Below are 18,179 nucleotides of genomic sequence, written 5' to 3'. Positions count from 1 at the left end.
ATGAATCATACTCTCTACATTCAACTCTTACAAAAGATGAAAGGAGAGAGTATTTTTGTTTATAAACTTTCAGTATCTGACTGCCTGAGAGCTGGCATGCTAGCCTTATTTAAAAGGGTTGTGAGGCCATGGCACTGCTGCCCAGAGCTGTGGTTACCCATCCCTGGAGGTGCCCCAGGCTGTGGATGGGTTCTGGGCAGCCTGAGCTGGGGGGCAGCCAGCCCACGGCAGGGCTGGAAAGGCTCTGAGGCCTCTTCCAACCCAACCATGCTATGATTCTATGATCTTCAATGCATGGAAAATTGCTCTATGTACGTATGAAAGGAAGACAAGAAGGCAAGATCAGCCTAAGCTAAGTGAAGTTCAAGCCCCAGTAAATGCTTTTTCAGGTAGTTTGGGTTTTGAACTATTTTACCATAGACGTACCGTTCTGCACATGGACAAAACTTTGGAGTCTGTCATCTGTGGAATCCCAGAGAACTCACAAGCATAAAAAGACCAAGCAACTAAATGGTAGTACTAATGTCTCCTACAGCAGCAGTTCTTCATATTACCTGGCTCCATAAGTATGAGTTGTAGAGTGCTGTCAGGATATCTGGCCTCAGAATTTCATTACACCCTTGTTTCAGGAGCATCTTGGCAAGGGATTTATAACTGTTCTGTTCATGCAAATGGCAACGAAGCACAAAAGAGACTTGTGAACACCATAAACAATACGACAGCTCTAGATCCCTGACACCTTGAGAGTGGAGAGATTTAGGCACAGTACTGTATGTATTCATTCAGATGTGCATACAATTTACATCTATGTAATTAAGAGTACATGCTGAAAGATTTGCTTATTACCCCATTAAGGAAATTATGACAATATTTTCAGGGAGATAATAGTAAATTACAGATAAAGGCACGGGCACTCAAAAATGGAATATGTCACTGCTGCTTAATGTAGAAATAAGAAAGAAGATAGTATTTGTGGAAGCCAATGAAAGAGAGCTAATAAATAAATGCATGACACAACGTGCATTTTTTAAAACCTCTCCATTGACTTCAACAGGCGTTAGATTGGAAATTAATTGAATATGATGTCAATTGATGCACAGTACATGAAAGTACATACAGTAGAGATTAGCTCACTCAAAAAGTAACAGTCCTTTTTGGGTGGCAAAACTAAGACTATCTGATCTGAACTAAAACATCACAATATCACAGGTGAAACCTCTGATACTGCCAGCTGTAAACATTTCACACAGACAGAGCAGCTGGGAGTGAACCAGGCACTTTCTGGCAGCACTGGCAAGTGCTCCTACGGTACCTGACTGCTCAGTGTAGTCCCCCACTTGGCCAGGAGGTTCTTAGGATCATCCACAATAACGCTGTACCTATCTTTGAGCTTCTCATAGGCAGCCTTATATAATTTCTGCTCAGAATAGCATAACAAATTGTAACAAATTAAAAGAAGACAGTGAAAACATAGAGATCCTGAGATCACAGATGCATCATTTAAACCTCTTCGTATGACATATTCAAAGTCAAGGATTGAAGTCCATATCCAAAATAGAAAATGTATTATTGTTATAAAAACAAAACAAAAAACACAAAATGCAAAGAACAAACAAACAAGAAAAGAAACAGAAAAAGATGCCAAAATAACATATGCAACTCTAAATTTTATCTGGAAGGCCTAACTTACAATTGAAAGATACCTTCAACCCTGTTCCTGTCAATCTTCAAGAAGCCATTTTATAATTTACTTCCTTCATGAAAAAGAGCTGCTGAAGCAACCCTGTGTGGAACTAGATTCTTGATTTGAGTTCAAAGAGAGCGTGATGAGATGGAAGGGTGAATTACAGAGTTATATTATCATCAGACCTTCTGCAAGCAAAAACTTTAATCCATCATGAAAACATCACTCATATAATAGAAGACACTTCAGTAAGTTTATTTCAATGTATGGGGCCCCCCAAAAAAGATTTTTCTCTTCCATGTCTTTCATAATAATTTGTTCCTTATTTGTACTACCAAAGAACAGCAAGACTAAACAGTAACAATCTTCCATCACAAATTCTGGTTCACTGCTTATCTGATTGAGCATTAAATTGTAGCACTGATTTCTGCAATTAACCAGGTTAACCAGATTCCTGGGTTGCTGTTTTGTTTTTTTCCTTCTGTGGGACTGGTTTGTAAACCAACTCTAAGCTGGTAAGAATTCATCCAGACCACACAGATTTTCAGGGCTTTTTTCCTAAGCATTCCTTACCACTTCTCACAACTAATTGATGTTTTTAATATTCCTGATACATTAAGTTCATTGCTTCTGTAGCACAGGAGAAAACAACTAAGTAGTAGAGTCAGAGAATTCAAGGCAGAATATCAGAAATGAAACTGAGCTATGATTACTTTGGCCACAATACTATCTTAATATCATCACTATTCTATACTCATAATGCTATGCTTTAATTCTCTTTACACCTTTTTCCACACTGCAATCAACAGTTTTTCAACAGTGTTACTCAGCAGGTAGTATTATCAAGTTAGCAGCTCTTTACTGGTCAGCAAAGCCAAAGTTTTTTCCAGCAATTTCAAAAATGGAACAGAGGGGTCAAGATTTTCACTTTTTTTAAGGATGTCTGACCTTAAGACATCCTTAGCTCTGAATCTATTTTCATTTATTTGCAAATTCAGAAGACAGTCAACCCCTGATTCCATATTAACAGAAATCTTTAACACTTACCGCATCCAGCAACTGAGTTGCATGTTTAAAATGCCTGTTAATTGGAGAGTCAGCTACGTACTTGTAATTAGACTTTGTCTTTTCAAATGTCTCCTTGTACTTATGCTGCAGGAAAAAAAAGCACAGATATACATCACAGAGTTAACTCCAAGTTATTTTAGAAACTTTCTGCAGCAAAATATTGCTGATTTAATTATTTAACTCAACTACAACCAAAAAACATTTTACTGCAAAATAGCTGTAAATGTAACATCTTACAGAATGGAACTATGGTATCAAGCACTCAATGGAAGCATCAATTCTTGATAACCTTAAAGCTTGATTTCTAGAATCACTATGAAAATCACAATGGAACAGAAATTTTTACTTATCCCCTGTGGTCCCTGTAAAAGATCATTTTGCCTCGTTTTTCTTTCACATCAAGAATTGAAATTATAGATCTTTTCTCAAGTTCTACCATGACAAATTCATATCAGTGTCTAGGCTGGAATTGGATTCTCCTAAGAAAAACCAAAATATAAGAAAAACATAAAAATAAAAACCATTTAGCAACAATTCAGGGTGTTTTACTTACCCCACTGTAGAGCACTTTATTCTTTCCTGCCAAAGTAAAATCTGGTGTATCCCACACATAACAGCCGATGCCTCTGAGCCATGATAAGTCTTCCTTGTATTTAACCTTTAGAAAAGAAACAAAGGATGCCTTCACTTTCTCAAGAAATAAAACTCAGTTTTCATTTAGGAAACCTACATATCAAGTTCCAATCTCTCACATCCAGGAACTATTTGAACTCACATCACTAATAGCATCTGTGACGATACGATGATGGAAATGTTCTGGTCGGTCTGGGATTGATCTCCAGACTCCCAGCTGGCTCATATAATTTTCTTTGTATTTCACCTACAAAGAAAATTAAGAGAATGAAAAAAACAGATTTTGAGAAGCAGAATACCTCAACCCATGCAACTTTTAGACATTCTTTGTTTCCAGAGCACCAGAACTATAGCAGTGGAAATAAGATTTACTTGTACTCACTTATTTTTTTTTTTAAGACCAAAGGCAATCAAGCATATAATCAAGGAAAGAAAATTAACAGTGCTGATCATATTTTCCTAATCATTTGATACAGTCAAATAGACTAACAACATGACTAGCATGTTCTAGGTTATTAGATGACAGATATACATACACTGCTAATATCATCTGTGACTTTTCGATGATAGACAATATCCAAAGCATCTTTCACTGTGTGGTATTTCCCCTTCGTGTTCTCAAAGGTTTCTTTGTAGCGCAACTGGAAAAAAGAAGAGTAATATATTTAAAAATATATTTATCTATCAGGAGTCATTTTAGTTAAAAATCCTAAATCTGAGGAATGATAAATGTTGCTTTCCAATATCCTAATATACGTCCTGAGGAATTTCAAGGAGCTTCAACTACCTAAAATCAGTTACAATTTGACTGAGACTTGTGAAGAACATTAGAAAGAAAAGGAGTTGGCACATCTAAAGCAAAACTTCATCCTACTCTTTCAGATTGCAGACTGAGAAAAGATGCCATGTATTAAGTATTTGATCTCTAAAATAGCAAAAAAAACCCCAACCTATGCATTCCTTCTTCTATGTTCTGGTCCAGAAGAAAGCAGGATGACTATTCACCTCTCGGGGGAAAGACCTTCTCAGAAGAGAAATCCGGGTGCAAAAGAAGTGATATATTCTTAAAATCATAAAAATCCCTCTCATGAGAGCAGTAAGAAATATTCTCATCAAAACACAGGTCTAACAAATATTCCATCAGGACTTCCCAGGGTACCTGGGCAATGTGCAGTGTAAAATATGTAGCAAAGGTCCCACTAAAGAGTCTCTGATTGATTTCTAAATGAAACAATGAGCAAGTTCTCAGGGACATGTAAGTGAACTCCTAAAACCAAGCAGAGATGAGATTATCTGAATCATTTCACACTGATCTGTGCTACTGGGTGATTTCATATGTAAGCAACTTATTTTTTTTTCCTTTTCTAAGTCAACATTTCAGTGCAAAGCAAAATGAATATGAATTATAATAAAGTTAAGAAAGCACTACAGTGACACCAAGTGAAAACTATTTCTGTAATATCAAATGGAAATGGAAGAGAGGTTCTTGAAACAAGCTGAGCCAATCCATGGCTTGCATGCTTGTTCCCCACTAACCCCCACCCCTTTTTTATTTTTTTTGTAGAAACCAAGAAAAATTGGAATGAAATCATTCATGGACTACATACATCACTGGCATTCAGGTATGCTCTCTTGGCTCTGATCAAGACTGGTGTGTCAAGGACTGGTGTGTATTTGTCCTTCATCTTCTCATACTGGATCTTATATTTTGTCTAAGAGAAATAGTAAAAGTTAAAGGTTACATCTTCAGTCTTAGAAGCAGTTGCCAATCTCATATTACATTAACAGCTAGAGGTGCTATCCGAGTGCACAGTCATTCTTGCAAAGCTCTCTGTCAAAACACTGGGAAATAAACTTGGCTGTTCAATTCATACTAGATGTTCCACATTTTGCAGCCAATCTCCCACAGATTCTGCAGACAAGTATTTAGAAACACATACCTTGTAAAATATTCAAGTTCGTAAGAAACGTGCAGTCATTTACCACAAATTGTAAAGGAAACATGGAACTTAAGTATGAGTTACAATGCTAAGCAAAAGGCGAACAGATGTGAGCCTTGAATCCATCATCAAAACTAGAAGTGAAACTTCTAAGCAGTTTAAATATTGGTACGAAACAAAAGACCAATCTTACCTCACTGACCATGTCTTTTACATGCCTGGCATGTGTGAAGGCTGGAGTCTGGCTACCAGCATGGTGATGAGGTCTCTCTTTGGTGGCAAGTTCCACATACAAATACTGCAGCAGGACAGAAAGAATCCAAAAAAATACATTTCAAGTACGTTTTACTTTATCACCCTGAAAAATGACTATAGGTTCACAATAAGTTCACTGTAAGTTTCGCATAAACACCCAATTTACCCCAGGAGAAACTGGTGAGAATTGCACCCTTTCACTTTCCATATTATCTCAGTCCACCTTTTTCCATTACTCACAGTGTTCTGCAAACACCAGCAATATCTTCATGAACCCCCAAGTCCAATGCATATGACATTAATGCTGTCTCTGCCCTATGTCCATGCCTCACTTTGATAAAAGCATCCAAAACAGTCTGTTTTTTTCTGTTGGGTAACAACATTTTGTACTACTAACTCAGCAAGAACTATGTGAATGAAGATAATGAACAAATGGTAGACTGACAAAAGTACTTATTCCTCTGACAAAGTCAGAGTTTGAGAGAATCTGAACACAACAGATCATGGTTCAATGCTTTGCTTCAGACAGCCAAAGTTGGATTTGTCCATCACACAGGTATGGTAAACATGAAAAATCAAGCCACTTAACAATGGCTGTTTTTAAAAGTACCCTCTAGGAATTCCACATTGGTTTGAAATGACCTGGAAAGATTTTGCTGTACTTAAAGATAATATTAACAAAGAACCTCAATTGTTTTTTATTAGCAGAAATTTTTCACCTGGCTCTGTATTTTTTGTCCTTTCTTGGCTCTTAAGTAGTCAGGTGTGTCAAGGACAGAAGTGTATTTTGTCTTCAGCTCCTTGCCTGCAGCTCTGTAAACCAGCTAGAAAAAGAAAAGTCTGTGAATGATTCCTTCTCTTACATATATTTGTGTAACAGCTGCCCAAACACAGCTTTGCAATTGTAGCATCTCTCATATTTCTGAAAAGAAAACAGTGAGAGATCTGAGCTTTACTTAATTACAGCTACCAAAGATGAATAAAATTAACACAGAACTTACTTCACTCAAATGGGCTTTCAGTTCCTGAACATTCCTGTACCCAGGAGTATCCAACACCACACTGTATTTATCCCGCATCTTCTTTGCAGTATCAGTATACACGTAATTAGACTGAAAGATGAAGGCAGTATCACTTAGGAAGCTCTTATTATTCCTAGTTGCAAAGAACATTCACTGTGTGAAGTAACAGCACTTTGAAACAAATAGCCAGAAGGACAGCAATACATGCTGTCGTTGGTCTTCATTTATTTTCATATACTTCATTTCTTGGATTACATATCACATGTGTCACCAAATGTGTTGTTGTTATACATACATTCTTTTCATAAGAAAAACCTTACCCAAAGCTTACGCAGCTGACGAGCACGGACCATATCAGGAGTATCATAAAGGAAGCAGCCCAAGCCCTGCAACCACTTCAGATCCTGTTTGTATTTATTCTACAAGGCAATTAGGGAAAGAAAACCAGAATATTAACTTTGCAGACCAGTTCACTCATCAGTCCTTAAACATAATTACAAAGCATTTACCTATTATGGAATAGAATAAATGCCAAATTCCACTTTCAGTATAAAATTTCTACATTCAAATACCAGGTATCTTAATAGGAGATACTTACATCACTTGTGATGTCCCCAACATAGCGGCAGTGCAACACCTCAGGAGTAAATGGCAAGGAAATCAAGTGTCCTTGCATCTTAAAGAAATCTGACTTGTAGATCAACTGAAAGACAAAGAAAAAAATAGTAGATTTCACGTAAGATCATGCTGAATATTCTAAATATCTTCTGTTTTATGTTAGAAAGGCACATACATCACTGACAGCTTCCTGTGTTGCTTTGACTTGACGGATTTCTGGTGTGTCTGGAGTAGTATGAATCTTATCCTTGTTCTTGTGGTACGTTGCCCGATACAACCTCTGTATGAAAGAAGACAGGATTTTACATGTTAAAAACTTAAACATTGCAAGAAATTTAGCAGAGTGTAAACTCTTGTCTTTTTAGGACAGCTCTTTTGCTAGATATTGCAGAACTAATAGAGAAAAAAGGGAGCAACACTTCTAACCAGTCAGACTTTTTTTGATAGCAGCATCTCTAACAGCAAAATGTAGAATCTAAGACCCCAATCCTATAAATACATAAACACATATGCTAAATTTTCAAACTAGTACTCATTTCTTTGATCATTGACTTTACATGTATATAAAGTTACAGACTCAATGTCAAAGACACAATTTCTGTACCTCTTCAACCAAACAGCAGCAGGATGGCTAATGAAATTAAGCTAGAAGTGATTTCATTGTAAGATAATAGTGTTACAGGACTGTAGAAAGTTAAGAGTCATCAAGAACATTAAAAAGCCACGCTACCCAACTCCAAGGCTGAATCAATGATCCCCTGCCATTCTCGATGGACATTTATCTATCCTGTTCCTAAAAGCCCCAGTGAACATGGATCCTACAATCTTTCCAGTCAATGTATTTTCATCCCTCAGATTCTGGGCACTATAAATACAAATGAGAACAAATACTGTACCTCATTAATGACTTGATTCACTTTCTTCACATTCTCAAACCCAACATCATTAGGTCCCAGAGTGTAGCCTTTAGCTTTCATATGTTCATAGGCTTCTTTATATTTCAGCTACAAAGTGGGAAAGAAATCTTTTAGATTGAACAAAAGTATATAGAAACTAAATTTCCTTATGCTTCTAGTTACACTGCTGTTCTGGCAATAATTTGTGTAGATTTTTAGATTCAGATTTTTAGAGACAGTCAAATGAGCTACACCAGAGCTAAATAGGCATCATCCTATCAAGATCAAAATACTTTTATGATCTCACCCAAGATGAGTAACATTTTAAATTCCTCTTATGTCTAACATGATATGCACATCTGTCTGAGGAAATTTTTATTTTATAGCAATTGCTTCAATTCTGTTAATGTAAACATTACCAGTGTTGGGAGCTGAGTGCACTGGTAAGAACTGATTACTGAGACCAGGCACACCAGAGGTGTCAGTCCTTGCCTTAGCAATGCTGTAGGCACACCTGTCTTCAGCACTGCTACCATCCTCATTTTCTGGATGGGCACTGGTCCTCCCTCACAAGTAGCTCATCTCTAGCTCTGTTTTGTAGCCTGGTTTCAAGTCCCATCTCTTGGATTTACCATGCACATATGCTGTTGGTAGCTTGCCTCCAATTTCTGTTCTGTCTCCTCTATCTCCTGACTGCAGGAATGGAAGCTGACCCTTACTTTGTCAGAGACTTTTGATGCAATCTGCTATCAGCACCCTGCTCTACCTGCCTTACTCAGTGGGACTTCCCACTGGCTGATGAATTTACTGCTTGTGTCATGGTCATCATAAGTTCCTGGCTCAGGCAAACACATGGAACTACCCCCTACTGTTTTTGCTTTCTGGTAACCATTCTCACATCTGAGAAATAACTGCCTCCACAGTCGTGTACTCCTAGAAAACAGGCACCAAATTTTCCCTGGTAACTCATGTTATAGAAGGACACAGTACATTACTTACATCACTGCCAATGTACTGGACGTGTTTGGCATGCTGGAAGCCAGGGGTATCTTTGGGAAGACTGTATCCAGTAGGCAGAGCTTTCAAACCAGCCCAGCGATACAAATTCTGTAAAGAAGCAGGGGGAGGAAAAGGGAGAGTCTTTGAGACAACTGTGTGTAGTATTTGACAGTATTCATTAGCTACACAGAAAATCTCTTATACACACTCAGCAACAGATTTCCCAAATATCTGTCTTATAATGCATGCTTGAAGGTTAAATAATGACACTGTGCCACTTTATTTTCATGCAGTGGAATCCAGCTTCCATATCTGAAGAGCTAAATAAAGACCAATGTTTAAAGAATCTGGGTTTTGAATCTGAAAACACTGTGGACTTGCAGAAAGGAAAGATCGAGAGAAAGCACGATCATGCATCAAACAGGAGAAGAATGTGGAAGTTGGGTTTTCTTTGACATTCTGATGAAAACAAAGTTTTTATACTTACTTCACTCTGTATCTTGTTTGCATGAAGTGCCCGCTCCAAATCCACTGTCTTGTTAGTGGGAATCGCTTTGCCTCTAACTTTATTTAAGTAGTCACCACGATAGATAATCTAAGAAGAAGAAAAAGTAATTAAAGGAAAGTCATAACGCTGATGCTTTGTCACAGTGTGTATTATTTGCATACACATGGGAATATCTTCCAAAAAACTGGATGAAATTCTTTTGAATTCAGGCAATTAATGATTTTAGTGACTGCGATTTAGTGATTAAATATTTAGTGATGCCTTAATAAAGGCAGGGTCAATGAGCTGTGGATAATAAACAATGAAATAATGACTACATATATTAAGGTGACATTTCTAGGACCTGTGAAGAAATGGCACTTACCTCACTGGCATTCAAGCCACTGAGGATACTCTGGACATAGACAGGAGTGTCCATGACCACAGTGTATTTGCTCTTCGTTTTTTCTGCAGCAGATTTGTACTTGATCTGCAGAGAGAAATTCAAGAACTCCAGTCAGTAATACTAGTTATTGTTAACTGGTTTTATTATATTTTTATATTTACAGTACTTACTGTCTATTTTATTTGTTACTTATTCTACTCATGAATCAGCATTAATACAGAAAATGTCTTGAAATTAAGGCTGCACAAATGAATATGGCACCTACTTAAGAACTCCTATCAAGAAACAGTGGGAAATGTCATCAGAATATTTATACCACCATGTGATGTGCATCCAACCTACTTCTGATACACAACTTAATTAGGGGGCATACCATCAGTAAAAGCACAATGATTAATTCTCCCATTTTAAAACCTTAATCCCAAGCTAAGGATATCTTTACTTCAATGGAGTCAGCAGCTTCACTCAGTTTAACATTACTTGCAAATTTACTTGGATGCAGGACTCGAATGCGTACTAAGTCATTTATAAAGGCGCTCATGAGAACTGGCTCCAAAATGGAGCCCTGGGGGAGACAGCTAGTAGATAATTCAGTAGAGAAGCATATATGACATTTTTCAGACCATATCTGAATTAGAATAGAGCTACTCCATCCTGTTAATACAATGCTTTGAAAAATATTAAGAAGTAAGCAGAAACAGTGTATTCAATTCAGACTCACATCACTGCGAAGGTCGTAGGCATGTTTAGCATGGAGAATCTCAGGAGTGTCCCAAACAAAGCAGCCAATGCCTTTCAGCCAGTTAAGATCATCCTTGTATACCACCTAAGATATCCGAGAAAAGAAGCAATCTCAGATGTGCACCATGATCCAACCCTTTTTGTTAAGTCAGTCTGAACACAACTGTCAAATGATGGCAGGTTGATGTTTCTTGGTTTTTGACATTTTTTGTTTCGAGAAAATCAAAACAATTCCTTTCGAAATTAAAATGATTTTTCTACAGCACTTCAAGAACTGCAAGGTTTTGGCCCAGAGCCTATACTGATAATAGTGAAATGATGCATTCCAAGCCACACTTCAGTACAGACTGATTTGTCTGTGTTACAAAAACAGGATATAGATGCTGTGCCATCAAGCATAATAGATACGAGTGGAAACCACAGAGTGCTCCAACCAAGTTTCTGCAAAATCATTTCCTCTACAGAGCACAAATGCAAGAATCCTTTAAGAAAAGTGAACCACAAACACTTGTGAACTTACATCACTGATCTGATCAGCTACTTTTCGAACATGTGCGTTGATCTGAAGATCTGGTAGGCAGATCCAGTTGTGGAGACGTATGCGGTAATCGATTTCACTGATTTTCTGCTGTGCATCTTTAGCAGCAATTATGTCTACCATGTCAGGAACTATGTGGACTTTGGTTTTATTCTTTTCATAGGTTTCCCTGTACAGACGCTGCAGAATTAAAACACTCACATTAATAATGCTGGCAAATAGCCTGAATTATTAACTGTTGATATAGCTGAGGCAAAAGACTGTGGTATTCTACTAATATTTTCATGGACTGCTATAGTTGGAGAGCAATCATTTTGGCTATGACTCACATTTCCATCTTATCTACTCTAAAGATTTGCAGATTAAGGAACCTTCAAGCTCAGCAATAATAAGTAAAGGGTGCTAAAATACAATTTGTCAAATCTTCATGGCAGTGATGTCAACAAGAGGTAGGCCAGGCAGTGTGCAACATTTCATACACAAACATATTAGACTTAGAGGTTTAGAAGACAATTCAACAGTTGATGTAGAAGCCTGAAAAGACATTTGCTAAATATGGTAATCACCCACAAATACTGAGCACTGCCAAATGCCTACTGAAATACATTATCTGTGTGGTTTTTAAGAAAACACCACTTACATCAATATTAAGCTTTCCAACTCTAAGGCACCTTGCTATGTTGGGGTCATCCTCAACACTTCCAGGTATTGTGTATAGAGCTTTGAACTTGTCATATTCTTCTCGGTATTTTACCTAAGCAGATGTAAAGAAAGACAACAGATAACAAATTCAAGTTAGAAAATTGTAATTTTAGAACCAAATCAGTAAGTAGATCAATAAGTATTCAGTTCAGTCCAAAAAGTAGAGGCAGCATTTAAAGCAGGATCTCGGTTTTAATTTTATTTTTAGCTGCAAAGAAAATGCACTGTAACTACTGAAAAAAGTAAGAACAGTTAGCTAGAAGATTTTTAAATAAATAAATTGAATTTACTGGTTATTTTTATTGTTACAGCTCTTTCCTTTAAATCTATCCAAGAGAGTGATCTCTCATTAGCCTTTGCTCAGTAATGCAACAAATCGTGTCCTTCTACAGTCAGTAAAGCATCATTTAAAGACATACAGAACATCTGGTGCTTTTCTGACTCAGGCCATTTAGGCTAAAAGAGAACTGACTATAATTTTTCTAGAAGTTGCTTCTATTATTATAAAATGCAACTTTTTTTCCACGAAAAGGAGCAGCAAAGGACTATTTAACTGTTGGTGAAATCATTCTCACAGAAAAAGGATTTGCTATAGATATATATTTAAACTAAAAATAAAAGATTCTCCAGTTCTAAGATATTAAAATGCTTTGATACTTAAATGCAAGACATGAATGCTTCAATTGCTAGAACTGATCTGATTTAAAAAAAAAAATCACAGTATTTTATTGACTTACAATACTAGCATTATGCTTCAGTTCTTTTGCACGTGCTAGGGATACAGCATCAGAGGGCATTATGTAGCTAGTAGCTTTCACCCTGTCCCAGGCTTCCTTGTAGAGATTCTGTGGGGAATAGAAAGTCTCTATCAGTGGAAAGATTCCCTGGGTAACAACCAATGTCCAGTAAAAAAATCAGTATCCCTTCTGTTGTGATGATTATTTTACACCTTAACTATTACTTCACAGAAATTAAGACAGTACAGTACTATAATCTTGATAGCACACAGAAAAGGTAACAAAGTTCTTTCCTGTTCATCTTGTCCATACTCATACAAGAAGTCTTTTTGGTTCAGGTGCAACTTTCTTCACAGAACCCATTTATTAATGCTTATATTTTGACAAGACTGAGCCTGTCATTCAGCACCTTCTCCATACTCACACAATGCAGAGGGCTATCACTGACTCTGCTAAGTTTCATATTTGTAAATTTATCTTCAAACAGAGAAGACAACCAAAATAAAATTAAATATCTCAGTAGTACCTTGAGAGAAAAGCACTTACATTGCTAAAAAGGTGTTTCAGATTTTGAACTCTTTCAGAGTCTACTGTTTCAGTCACAGTTGTATACTTGTCCTTAGTTTTATGGTATTCTTCTTTGTATTTAACCTATAAAACGAAAGATGGATTCAGTGAACTCGTCTCAAATCTCAGAAGGAGCAAAGGAAAAAAAAAAAGAATAGAAAAGAAGGGGACACTCACATCACTGGCATTTATAGCACTCTGTACTGCAGTCACATAGACTGGTGTATCAGTAACAACACCAAAGTTCTGAAAGTTCTCTTTTCCAGCAGCTGTATATTTTATCTAAGCAAACAGAAAAAAAAAATAATGTTGAAAATAACTACAAAATTTTCATGCTAACTTTCTTTAAAACCAGTCATTTAAAATCAGATAACAGAAGGATAGGATTACAGTCCAAGCAAGACCAACTTGAAGTTACTGCTGTACTGAAGAAATGCTTCTACATAGGAACACAGCAAGTATGAACTACGTAATACAGAAAATTGTGGATAACTGTAAAGCACATCTAGGCTAAGAGAACAACCAGCAAGACAACAGATACCTTTCTCTCAGCATAAATAACTTAAATAAATAACATAAATAACTGAGGTATCTTGTGTACAGAGTTGCACACAAAATGTGTGCGACCTTCTCACTGTTAAAAACCAAAATGCTTCAGTACTTCCATTCTCCCAGTTTTTCTGCTTTTTTAGCAACAAGAATTACCAAGACTCCGCAGACTGAGCTGCAAGATTGCAATGATTAGAAAAAGTATTTTGGATGTAATTATTTCATTCTGCTTTCAAGTAGGACAGGTGAAAGGCCCAGTGAATCATAAATGAAGAAAAAAAAAACTTATATATGTTTACTTATGAGGGCAACTTGCTTACTTGGCTCTGGAGGTCATATGATTTTTTAGCATGCAGGATTTGTGGAGTATCCCAGACATAGCATCCAATTCCCTTCAGCCAATTTAAGTCATCTTTATACACCACCTATACAGGAAAAAAAAAACAACCACGTACATAATTAGGAAGAAATTTGCCCCTGTTTGAAGAAAATACTGTTATTTTTACTGTATTCAGCTTTTGCCACTTGTGCAAATTCAATGCACCACAATTCAGGCTTATTCATCAATTATACCTAGAAATTTAAATGTGTGCACAGACAATGCTTGGTATGACCCATTTCACACTGCGAATGATTCTTACCCAGGTTTTACATGGAAAAGTAAGCCAATTATACATCATATTCATAGGCCAGGAAATTAACACATTGATTTCTGTTAGGAAGGCTTTTCACCCAAGTAGAGATACTGTTGACTATTTAATAAGAAATTCAAGTACCATCTGCAGCTGTGGGATATAACCTCAAAGAAAAGTCTTTTCCATACTCATCCAGGAGGTCTGTGCAAGCTGTCCTGGCTCCTGTGCAAATTAACTGGTGATCACTGCAGCACAGCAACACTGACTTTGGTACATCTGCATCCCATCTCTGCGTGTGCCAGATGGTAAGCATTCTACATTGCCTCAACAAGTCCATCTGGTGAACTTTGGGAAGGCTTGCAAATATTAACTTCTTACGTTTTTCCAATTTACAAGTGTGAGAGAAATAAGTAGATCATTAAGATCCTCCCCAGAAAATGTAAAAATCTTTGGTACTGTGACACCAAGCAATCTAAGACCATGGTTACCAATTTCATGTTTAAATACTGCAAAAATACCTGAAAGCATTTGATATTTAAATATCTTGAAAAGATTACTTTGTAAAATGTTAAATAAATATGTGAAATACGTACATCACTCAAAATTTCTTGGGCCCTTTTTGCTTGAATAACATCATGCTCTTCAGGGGAACAATTCCAGTGATGGAGGTAAGTTCGGTATTCAAGGTCACTGAGGATATACTGGCACTTCTTAGCTAGCACATGATTCATCATATCACTTGGAATATGGACTCTTGTTTTAGTGTCTTCGTAATTCTTTCTGTATGCCAGCTAAAAAACAAAGGTGGAGGAAAGGGAAAAAAGTGAATAGTGTTCTCCTGCATAATTTTGACTCCAGTAGGTAGCAGGTTATATAGAACAATCTGAGGCTAATCTTAGTTTAGGGACAAAACTCCAATGGGATTCAGTGGGATGAAGTCTGAAGTTAGATATTAATCACCATTTATTCTGACAAGGTACTAGAAAGACAAAAACAGCCTCCTTCATTGGCAGATTTAACTGTGTGTGTGAAAGGTAACACTACTTCAAGATAAGAAGTGCCTATGTTACAAAAGCTTTTCTTTAATCCAAATCATCTCCCTTTTCAAAAGGAGACATAATATTAGAGATTATATTAACCATGCCCTGCATGACATGTTATACATTCAGTGGTGACAACAAAACACCAAATATAGATTTATCTTTCTGATTCCTCAATTCCTATTATATATATTATATATATATTTTTTGCTAATATGGCAAAAGTATCTCAAGCCATGTAGTATTTCTTGCTGATCAGATTCTTAATGTAAAATAGAAAACTCTAATAGGTCCAATAGTTTATAAAAATATATATCTATCTTAATCTCTTAAATCATTTCAAATTCAATGATTCACCCCAAAATACATTCAGGAAAGCACATGGAAAATACTATTACTGGTGTTAATAAGCATAGCATTACTTATGTTCAATATGAGAGAGACAATGATAATAAAGGAAACAGAAACTACTGGGGGAAGGTGGACTGTCTCCTCACCGCGCTCCTTATTTTCTGGAATGCTAACGAATGAACGACGCTGGGGAAATCTCCAATGTCCTTCCCAGCCAGATAATGGCCCTTCAGCTTCTCATACAGCTCCTTGTATTTACGCTGCAAAATAGACATGTCGAAATTTTAAAGTTCATGTTCACAGGAGATAAGAAAATAAAAAGAAGGAATGGAAAATTCCTACTAACCTCACTATTCACATAGTTTGCATGCTTGGCTCCAACAAGTGGAATGTATTTTGTATCCAAAGTATACCCAAGGGGCTTGCTGATTTCCCAGTCTCGTTTATAAAGTGTCTAGATAAACAGAACACAACACAAACTTTGATATAAGATCCATTATACTTTCCAAGAGGTCCGATTCTGCTATTTTCACACATATGGAATAGGACTGTTTCTATAGAGCACTTCCTCTTTCCAACAAATCATCCCAACAAAGTAAATGAAGAATATTCATTCAGAACACGTATTTGGTCTAAGACAGAGCTCCAACTCAGGAGAGTAACGGAGCACAAACTCAAACTCTCTAGATGTGCTCTCTTGAAATGGCGACCTGGAATTCATTGTTTGTCACCCAGAAAAGTAACAGAAATATTCAAAATGTAGACATGAACTGCTGTTTAAAAGTGTGGTATAGAATTGACCTTGATAATCTTACAGACAATTTGTTTTAAATCGTGAAAAATCTTCAAGTAAAACTTGTATTTATCATAAGAGCAGTAATTGTGTCAATGGAACTTAAAATATGTCATGTTTTAAATATTAAACACATTGACTTCCAGACTAGACTACAAAGATTTGGCATATACATTAGTCACTTACACTTCCAAAGGTAGATACTTCCAATTAAAATTAGTGAGACTACTGATAAATACCTCCTCAGTAACACAAATCACCTGAAGTTTTCCTCTCATAAAAAATAAATGTAAACTCGCATCACAGAATCACAACTATACTAATGCTCCTCCTACTCCCAAACACCTCACAGTAGTACTCTGAGATCAGCTGAGTGAGGAAAGAAATGACCCTTAACCAAACTGTCCTACAACAAAGAGATTAAATGACATTTCCAGTGCCCCGTAGTAAACTGATGGCAGAAACAGAACAGTATTCTGAAGTTCAGTCTACATTCTGTCGCTTTCAAAACTAACTGCAGCTCAGTTAGGTATTTATCAGATCTTACATCACTATACAGTAAGGACATGTCTCTGGCATGATTCAGTTCAGGAGTGTCATCAGACCCGATGTACTGGCCTTTCTCGAGGTTAAATGTTTCTTTGTATTTTAGCTACAAGAGAAAAGAAATACTGAGTTAATGCCACAATAGAAATAAATTACCCCAACTAGTCCATCTGTAAGAAGTAGACATTTATTTTCTGTTATGTTATCACATCTTCAGAAATGTTGTATAGTGCATTTCAGCCACTATGGTACACAGACAGACGTCATCAGTAAAACTTGAGTAAAATGGAACATGTTTATCAGCAATTAAGACAGTGGCCACAATGAACTCCACTAGCTTACAAGAACAAGACTCAATTTTAAATCACTGTAAGGAAAATCTGTATCAACTGTAAATAAGGGATAACCTGTATCTGTCTACAGAAAAATGTAAAATGCTTTGTTGTAGCAATATTGTGTTATTTCTATATTCTTACTGAACAACTTGCCCAATAAAAGTCTACTATAAATAAACATGCACATGCTTACACACACACAGCTAAACACAGTACAGTCCAGCAAAAACAATTGAGTCATCTACTAATTCTAATAATACAGAAAAGAAAAAAGGTACATACATCACTCTGATTGACAGAGTTAATCTTTGCCAAGACAATGTCTGGAGTGTCAACCACACTGGTGAACTTAGAAAAGTTTTCAAGGGCATCTTTCGTATATGCTCTCTGCAAAGAGATGAAATATTTTCTTATACACTGTGGATGAGAAAGAAGAGCTAGCCACACAACAACTAAAATACCCTCTTACCTTATTTATCAGTTCCTGTGCATGCTTAACTTTCTTATGTTCCACTGAATCCAGAGGAATCCAGCCACAACCACGGAGCCATTCCAAGTCAGATTTATAAATATTCTAAAATAATGAAGTTACAAAAAGAAAAGAAATTATGTCCTTCTGCCTTATGTAATATAAAAA

General features: G+C 36.6%; 1 protein-coding gene across 13 annotated transcripts in view; it reads right to left on the bottom strand.

Moving 5' to 3' along the window:
• Positions 1-18,179, bottom strand: part of NEB (nebulin) — a 128,280-nt gene that overhangs the window by 35,158 nt on the left and 74,943 nt on the right. For 12 of the 13 annotated variants that reach the window (XM_048954044.1, XM_048954046.1, XM_048954045.1 and 9 more), the window contains exons 86-114: positions 18,012-18,116; positions 17,825-17,929; positions 17,209-17,313; positions 16,215-16,322; positions 16,015-16,128; positions 15,071-15,268; positions 14,163-14,267; positions 13,471-13,575; positions 13,273-13,377; positions 12,727-12,834; positions 11,928-12,041; positions 11,270-11,467; positions 10,730-10,834; positions 9,988-10,092; positions 9,603-9,710; positions 9,116-9,223; positions 8,117-8,224; positions 7,396-7,500; positions 7,201-7,305; positions 6,923-7,021; positions 6,582-6,692; positions 6,300-6,404; positions 5,519-5,623; positions 4,993-5,097; positions 3,922-4,026; positions 3,528-3,632; positions 3,306-3,410; positions 2,732-2,836; positions 555-659 (exon numbers count right to left, since the gene is read on the bottom strand). In XM_048954044.1, coding sequence (XP_048810001.1) covers positions 555-659; positions 2,732-2,836; positions 3,306-3,410; positions 3,528-3,632; positions 3,922-4,026; positions 4,993-5,097; positions 5,519-5,623; positions 6,300-6,404; positions 6,582-6,692; positions 6,923-7,021; positions 7,201-7,305; positions 7,396-7,500; positions 8,117-8,224; positions 9,116-9,223; positions 9,603-9,710; positions 9,988-10,092; positions 10,730-10,834; positions 11,270-11,467; positions 11,928-12,041; positions 12,727-12,834; positions 13,273-13,377; positions 13,471-13,575; positions 14,163-14,267; positions 15,071-15,268; positions 16,015-16,128; positions 16,215-16,322; positions 17,209-17,313; positions 17,825-17,929; positions 18,012-18,116 — 3,264 coding nt within the window. Of the gene's footprint in view, positions 1-554; positions 660-1,312; positions 1,418-2,731; positions 2,837-3,305; positions 3,411-3,527; positions 3,633-3,921; positions 4,027-4,992; positions 5,098-5,518; positions 5,624-6,299; positions 6,405-6,581; positions 6,693-6,922; positions 7,022-7,200; positions 7,306-7,395; positions 7,501-8,116; positions 8,225-9,115; positions 9,224-9,602; positions 9,711-9,987; positions 10,093-10,729; positions 10,835-11,269; positions 11,468-11,927; positions 12,042-12,726; positions 12,835-13,272; positions 13,378-13,470; positions 13,576-14,162; positions 14,268-15,070; positions 15,269-16,014; positions 16,129-16,214; positions 16,323-17,208; positions 17,314-17,824; positions 17,930-18,011; positions 18,117-18,179 lie in introns of all 13 variants that reach the window. The other variant, XM_048954057.1, reaches the window with a different exon arrangement.

The sequence above is a fragment of the Lagopus muta genome, chromosome 8, assembly GCF_023343835.1.
Source record: "Lagopus muta isolate bLagMut1 chromosome 8, bLagMut1 primary, whole genome shotgun sequence".
NCBI classification, from domain to species: domain Eukaryota; kingdom Metazoa; phylum Chordata; class Aves; order Galliformes; family Phasianidae; genus Lagopus; species Lagopus muta.
The sequence above is the reverse complement of the archived record's forward strand: the minus strand, read 5'-3'. Positions and strand labels throughout refer to the sequence as shown.